Source organism: Nicotiana attenuata, unplaced genomic scaffold, assembly GCF_001879085.1.
Source record: "Nicotiana attenuata strain UT unplaced genomic scaffold, NIATTr2, whole genome shotgun sequence".
Classification (NCBI taxonomy): domain Eukaryota; kingdom Viridiplantae; phylum Streptophyta; class Magnoliopsida; order Solanales; family Solanaceae; genus Nicotiana; species Nicotiana attenuata.
In genome coordinates, this window is record NW_017673194.1 from 98,696 (window position 1) to 107,037 (window position 8,342).

Here is an 8,342-nt window from a genome sequence, read left to right on the forward strand (position 1 = left end):
CCATTTTGTGCGGTCCGCACTGTGTGACTTCTGCAACCTTCTGCATTTTTTCTGCAATTCTGCTTCTTAACTGCTGCAACTGATACTAACAAGTTTATTAGGATTGTGTTTGCAGACAATGGTGAAACAACGAGGTAAATAACCAGGCAGAGGAGAATCCTCCCGGGGAGGGAAGCAGAAAATGATAAAACTGACTCCTCAAGCCCGACAAAATATTAAGAAGACAAGAAAGTTGATAAAAGCCGCTGATAGAGCTGCTTCCCAGTCTTCGGGGAGTGAGTATGAGCCCTCCCGGGAGATTTCATCAGACTCCGTGCCAGAGTACATCGAAGACTGGACGGAGAGGTTCCGGCTAAGAGACACACCTCCAGCATCCCCCACTGCCCGAGCGTCAGTGAATGTTTCTTCTAGGTCGTCTGAAGGCTCAACTAAAGGTAGTGGGTAATACTCCAGCTAAAATTTCTATCTCGATCACTTCAAGTCAGCTCCAACTGTGATCAAATTTCAGTATGAATTTCCAAAAGGCACTATAAGCAATATTTAATAGCAACAGAATCATGATTACATTTTTTCGGGAAATGACTCGAACTAGAATAATTAGCCACGAGTAAATATAAAATTTATAGGGAAGGAGAGAGCATTTTGTGGCGATGAAAGGTATTAATAGGCGATGATTTCATTCAGCAAGAGAAAATTAAACTACATGCGTGTATTGAGTTAATTGAATCATAATTTATAGATATTGAGCAAATATATTTTTTTGTATACACAAAATCATCACATAACTAAAAAAAAACCGTTACTCCTGTTCCCATTAATTATCAATATTTTACTTTGTGAATATTATAAAAATATAGCCTATCAGATAAATAATTTTGCTTATGAAAATAGAAGCAAGAACAAAGAGAGAAAATCGATGAAGAGAGCAATAAAATATTTCTTACTTTGGATTGAAGGAAGAAAGGTCCCGTATAGGTTAGGTATAGATTCGTTGCCCCTGAAGCCTTTAAAGACTTTCTTAATGGATGAACAGATAATAATTTTATATGAAGTAGGTATGTATAGTAATTATTATCCAAATAGGTATAACCGGGTAATTAGTTTTAATTTAATAGGTAGACTCCATAAATTCCTCTAAAGAAAAAGCCTCATTGTTGACTTGAAGGACTTAATATATACAAATAAAAAGCCTTATACGACAATGCAACAGTGAACTGGAATCCACATTAAACAGGGAGTGTATCAGGCTATCAGCCATAGGCTATTAGTAGTAATTTCACGGTACTATTTTTTCTTAAAATTAAACTTGTCATGTCATTAAATCTCAGGGAAAAATATAATATTCGGTAAAGATAACCGTTGAATTAAGCTAATCAGGTAAAGTTTGATGATAGCTAATTACACAAAGTCGAGTGACCATATGATCGATCAACTCGCAAAAACGTGGAGGTAAAACTACTTATTTTATTACTCCTCATAATAAGAGCAAGAAAACCAGTCTTTCTTATAATGTAAATAGAAATCAACTTTTTTTTCTCTTTCTTTCGAACTATATCTACTTTAAGAAACAACTCTTTACTGCTCTTTCTAATTTCTTCTGAAACTTCCAAATAAAAATAAAATTTCATAAAGTTTCCATCTTCTTTTTAAGCAGAAAGAAAAATCCGTCTAAAATCATCATTCTAGGTCTACCAAGCTAGTTAAACTGAACTTTTAATAATAGCATTTGCAAAAGTTAATTAAATGTTAATCAATCTAAGTAATATTCACTAACCAAAAACTCACACCCTATGCTATACAATGACATAACTACGTGTACGCTCCAATATAGATAGCTATCGCTGTCTCTTGTCAACTTCCTGTTTTGACATATGTAGCTTCATTTCAATCTTTATCTAATTGTAATCATTTGGTGATATTGCATTTTGCAAATAATCATCTCATTTGACTTCTGAATAATTAGAGCACTACGTTTAATAATTGAAGCCACAAGAACCAAACTCTTATTCACACCTACAACAAGAACAACTATTGCAATCCAGTGTAATCCCATAACTGGGGTCTGAGGAGAGTAGAGTGTACGCAAACCTTACTCCTACCTTCAAGAAGGCAGAGAGGTTGTTTCCGATAGACACTCGGCTCAGTAAAGAAAAAGGAAGGGCAAGAACAAGCACACTAAACTCTTATACCAGAAGATTCCACTCTCCGTTTACTTTGGTTTGCCATCCAGTATTCACTTATGGGGTCCGCTAGTCCGGACTTATGCGGAGAAATCTCGATTTGGAGGTAAAATGCTTCCAATCAAAGGCAATATAACTCTACTCTTAGGCTTCGAACTCGAAACATCTATTTCGGAATGAAAAAATATTTATCGCCCCACTACAACTTTTGATGGTCTATCTCCTTTCTTGATTTTTTTTATCAGCATTCCATCTCATGAATATGAATTTTAAAATTCTTGTAAGGTACACATGTCTAATGTCTATCAACTCCTTATTCACATTTCTCTTCTTTTGGTGTGTTGTATTATTGTCCACCTTGAATGTATAATGTATTCATTCTATAGGTACTCCACTATGGTAGTGGAATGATACGTGGGTCGGCACACTCTCATCATAGTATGGCTATCACATGAGGAGTCCAAAAAGCCTTCTTCAATTGCATGCCTTTAAATCTCATCCACAAACTTTAGTCCGGCCCATTATGTTAATAATGCTAAATGTCCCCCACTGCCTATAATTGTTAATGTTTACCAAACCATAACCTAAGTTTCTAAAACTATAAATACCGTTACAATTATCATGTTTCACCACAACAAGATAAAATCAAGCATTACTAGCTAAATAGAGGAATACTTGTTGACAAACGTTTGCTTTTATAATTTTGGTACTTTTACTATTTTAAATATGGCTAGGGTGAAGGCATTGGGCTTTCTTGCTTTGCTTGTTTTGTCAACTCTTATTATGGACTCTGAAGGTCGGGTGGCACGAAAGGATTTGGGCCTAGACTTGGGTGGTGGTATAGGAGTGGGCGTTGGTGCTGGTGTAGGCTTGGGCTTAGGAGGTGGAAGTGGTTCAGGAGCCGGTGCGGGAGCAGGTTCTGGCTCTGGCTCTGGCTCAAGATCGAGTTCTAGTTCAAGCTCAAGCTCAGGTTCAACTTCCTCGGGCAATGGCGGTGCAGGTTCAGAGGCAAGCTCGTACGCTGGATCAAGAGCTGGTTCTGGTTCTGGTTCCGGCAATCGAGGTGGATCAAGTGGTGCAGGTTCAGAGGCAGGCTCATACGCTGGATCAAGAGCTGGTTCTGATTCCGGTAATTAAGGTGGATTATTTGTGCTCGTGGACTCGGAGGTGACTATGGTAATTAAATATTCCATTAGAAAAAAGGGAGATTACTACTTTTGTAATGAATAAGAATAAAGAATATTGTACCAGTTTGTGCCGTTGTCACTTGTGTATTAGATTAAATGGAGTAATTGAAGTATGGTTTGTGTTTTATGTTCTCTCTTTCGCTACAAGAAATTATTTTACGTGCACATTAGGTTATGTTAATCTACACCCACGTTTTATTTATTTTTGAGACATTAATTTTAACCAAACTTGTTAGTCCAAAAGCCAGCTAAATTTACCTTTTCAACTAGATGACAGATTTTAGCCGTATTAGTCATAAGTATAGTCCGTGCAAGTAGTACTATTTATATAAGTGACTCAGTGGATATCTTACTGTAATCACAGCTCATATATATATGGCAGATCAATGTTAAAGTCAAGCCTATAGACCGTAGACAGCTAAGTTGCTTGGACAAGGGTACGGGTGTCCGATACGGGTACGGATCTAGAGATCGGATCCTTCGAGATGTAAATTCTAAGATTCGGGACTAAAGATCCTTGTACAGATACGGGTGCGGGGATCCGGCTAAAAATAATTCAAAAAAATAAACTATAGAAATATCACTAAATTGAAATTTTGTGGAATACTTACGTATAACTTGTAAAGTGTGGGTTTTTTTTTTTATTCTCAAGTTGTAGATAAGTAAAAGAATGATTTCCTCGATATAGTATGCTATTTTTTTTCAAATTTACCCTAGTTTTGGTTCTGATTTTGAGAATCAAATTGTATCTCGTCTCAAATTCTTTCGTCTGTCGTGGTCAAAGTACCCAAAATTGTTTGACCAAATCCGGTACGAATCCCATACCTATACCCATACCTATACTAGTGTCGTGTCGATGCGGGTGCGGCACCTAAACTGCCGTGTCGGAGCAACTTAGGTAGACAGACACTGCGTCACAGCTCTTGTATCATGTCAACTTACTATTCATAGATTCTGTAAGTTTAGTCCTTCCATTAATTACGACAGTTCATCAACTTTATCAATAAATCGATGGATTTATGCCTGTTCATTAAAGGAAACTAGGTGACAGAAAATTAATAGGATTTACTAACTCATTAAGAGCTAATAACTATATCTGCAATCTCTTTAATTTTAGACAGGAAAGTTAATTGTTTTCCTCATTTTATATAAATTGGAAGGGGGCACATTTTGGAAGTTGACATAGGGCTATACAAAGGCATAAAGCTAGTTAGTCTCTCTTTTTTTTTTTTTCATCTAATGCTCGGTACCTACTTCAAGATTCGATAATATGAATTCGCGTCAGAGAATTTCACTTTGAGAAGTGAAATAATTCCTACCAAAAACGACTTCATTCTCAAAACTTCAACTCAAAATTTTAGCTATAGAAGGAAGGTCCTTAGCATCCTACCACAGCCTTTGATGACAGTTAGATCATTATTAAAGATTAAATTCTAATAATATTTCGAAAAGAAAAACTTCATTACTTTAGGGATAGAAATGGATTATTTGTTAGATATTTGTTCATTGCAAGATATGGTATATAATTCGACATTTAATTTATAGTCCCGAAAAAAATAGGAAACTAATTTGAAAAAAGAAAATCAAGAAACAAAACAGCATCAATTTATAAGCTCTTACTGGTGTTTTCATTATTACAATTTTACAACAGACGGAATGTGCTGGATTAGTCAAAAGAACACACTTTGCTTCAAAGCTACTCCCCCGGTTCACAATAAGTGATTAATTTGCTTTGGGCAAATATAATATTGCCCGAGGGGCCGATTAGTTAGTGTGACTAAACTACCCTTAATTAAATGTTGTAGCATAGTTATAGTAGCACTTACTTCTCTTCTCAAATGTGAGGAGTAAATGACTTTTTCAGGATACGTACATAGGGTAATTTTAGAAAAATAAATTAAATTTTTCTTGATTATATAAATGGACACTTATTTTGGACCAAAATAAAAAAGCAAATTGGTCACTTATTGTGGACTGGAGGGAGTAACACCTAACTAATTTCACATTCAACCTATATTTAAGGTTTCTTTTGTTTAATCACATTCCAACCACCCAAGATTGGAATCTTAATCTTCTTTTGAAAGATATTATACACTTAAAGAAATATATTAAGTCAAGGATGAAGGATCAAGGAAAATTCCATAATATTGAAATGGATGGCTCATTGCACCACCCATAACTCCCTGCATGTTAATGTATTTATTAATATATTCTCTCTATCTTTTTTTATAGCATAAGTGATAAGTTACATTAGTCTCATCAAAGAGTTAAAATTATTAATTTTTGGCTAAACCGTGGAAAATAAAAGGCTCACTAAATGAGTTATCTTTCAACCCCGAATAGTTGAGCTGATTATTTTCAAGATTTTTGAGTAACTTGTAAGATTGCAATTGTTATACATTAAAATTTTTCACAATACGGCCTTCTGTAAGTATTGTCTAATAAAAAAAAAATTATAATTAATATTTTATTACGACGTGCAAGTTGCACCAAACGTGTCTCCTTGTACGGCTGACAGGATTAGCTTAATTAAAGCATATACTAACTTAGGGTTCCATATATTTTTCAAAAATATAGCAAAACATGTAGCTTAATCTTCTCATGTGGTCCATATGCAGTGAGGTTTTTAGAAATATGTTTCTTTGTTTGGTTTCATTTGATATTAGTGCTACAACATGCGCAGCGGAACCAAGCATACAATTCAAACATCACAAACATGTAAACTAGACAATGATATATAATTCGGAGATTAGAAGAACTAACCTCTTGAAAACGTTACACAGATCCTCCACAGAGAAAGACTCTAGGGCTGCAGTCTTCTGCTATACCTTGTAAAACCTTGGGACGAAATTGTTTTGAGTGAGCAACAACAATACAATTCTGAAGAGTGAGTTATTGGGTGAAAAACGTCTTCCTTATGTAGACACGAAATTCAGCCAAAAGGCAGCTCAAAAACGTGTAGGATTCTGCTTGTGCGAATAGAATCCTATTCTAACTCAAAATGATGACTTTTCTCCCAAGTCACTTTTTATCCAAGTTTGTCCGGGTTTTCACTAGGTATAGCAGGGACCATATAAACCATAAGAGGCTATCAATTATAGCATCAATTCGAAAATTTGGATGAATTAATTTCTACTATAATTAATTACAGTTTATTCCACCAAAAAATTGCAATTGAACTCCTCAATATGAATTTCGAAAATTCATTAACACTTATTTTAATTTCTCATGTTAAGATCACAAATACCAATTAATTAAATTAAATTACTGATAATTTAATTTAATTTAATCAACTAATTAAATCCTTCATAATTCCACTTAAACTATTTCATGTGACGGATACAAAATTCATCGGCCGAATTTTCACATAAAAACTTATAAGCTTACATAAAAGGGTATCATCAAACTCAAAACCGAGTCATGGATTCTATCAACTAATTATTATTTCACAAATGCTATTCGTTATTGTCCAATCTATTAGGCATACACTAACTCTGAATAGAGTTGTACATTTTGTTAAATCAAAATAATAAACAAATTACATTGATCATAATAATTATATCAAGATTAGGAGTATAAACTCATTTAATGAATTAGATAAAACGTTTTATATATATTCAGTACAAAATATTTTTTCTCTACTTGATCCGTTTAATATACACTAAGTATACTAGCACAAGAAGTCGGAGTAAAACCACTCCCATAATCAAGATAAATTATACTTTAATCTCGTGCTACATCAAGATATTTTGCCCAATAATATCTTCGATTGTGAACATAATTTATTAATTATATGAACGGAACAATTTAATCTTCTGTGCATGAGCTATGACTCCATAAACTAAATTGTCTACTACATAACTAAATGTCACACATGTAACAAATGATCTATTCAAAATAATACTTTATTGAATTGAATAAATCAAAAAAATAATTGTTCCATAAAAAATAAAATACAATACTAATATCTTAACAATTAGGTACTCATTCGAGCTTGATTAAATTTAAATTCATAATGGGAAGTCCCATATTAAAGACAATTAGATATTCAAAGCTCGAACTCTAGAATTTTGATTAAAGACAAAAGAATATTTACTACTTCATTACAATTCTTATTAATAGCAATATTATGTTTCTTCCAAAGGCAGAATAATATAGGAACTTACTATTATACACTTATACTTCTTGAGTAGAGATTTTACGCTTTCCTTTACTCGGTCACAAATTGGGATCGATGTCAAAATAATTTTAATTCCACACCTTAATGTGTCTCTTTAATTGAGGACAAGAATGAGGAAACGTGTCTTAGGTGGTTTAGTCATGTGAGGTGGAGGAGCACAGACGTCCCGATGAGGAGGTGTGAGAGGTTGACATTGGAAGGCCTATAGAGAGGTAGAGGTAAGTCAAAGAAGAGGTGGGTAGAGGGGATTAGGCAAGATATGACATAGTTTCAGCTGACCGAGGACATGACCATTGATAGGAAGGTATGAAGGCCGAGGATTAGGGTAATAGAGTAGGTAGTTTAGAGTGTTCATAACAGTAATATTGGCATGCAATCTCACTTTCTGTTGGTAGTAGGTTTTTATGCCTAACCGTTATTTTTTTTCATCGTTGATTACCTTACTGTCTTATTGTTTTTATTCTGTTTTTATAGGCTTTTTGGTACTGTTCCTTCTTTTCTATATTTTCATTAATGTGATGCTTATGCTTTCCTGAGCCGAGAGTCTATTGGAAACAACCTCTCTTTCCTCACAAGGTAGAGGTAAGATCTGCGTACACACTACCCTCCCTAAGCTCCACGGCGTGGGATAATACTGGGTATGTTGTTGTTGTTGTTGTTTAAAAAACCATTTTCTTTGTTTCCAATTAGAGCCTTTTCTATTATATAAATAAAGAATTTGAAGAAAATAATTTAATTACATGGCAAAAATTAGCTCAACAAGTTAAAAGTCAAAAATTAGAGTATTATATATAT

At 34.2% G+C, this 8,342-nt stretch overlaps 1 protein-coding gene across 1 annotated transcript; it reads left to right on the top strand.

Moving 5' to 3' along the window:
- Positions 1 to 2,793: 2,793 nt before the first annotated feature.
- Positions 2,794 to 3,499, top strand: LOC109215701 (spore wall protein 1-like). The gene has a single exon (XM_019379813.1). It carries the CDS (start codon positions 2,907 to 2,909, stop codon positions 3,315 to 3,317), a length of 411 nt encoding a protein of 136 aa, XP_019235358.1. The 5' UTR covers positions 2,794 to 2,906; the 3' UTR covers positions 3,318 to 3,499.
- The last annotated feature ends 4,843 nt before the right edge of the window (positions 3,500 to 8,342 follow it).

Excerpts from the sequence above, each read along its gene's own strand:
- LOC109215701 (XM_019379813.1), top strand. The coding sequence starts at position 2,907 with ATGGCTAGGGTGAAGGCATTGGGCTTTCTTGCTTTGCTTGTTTTGTCA.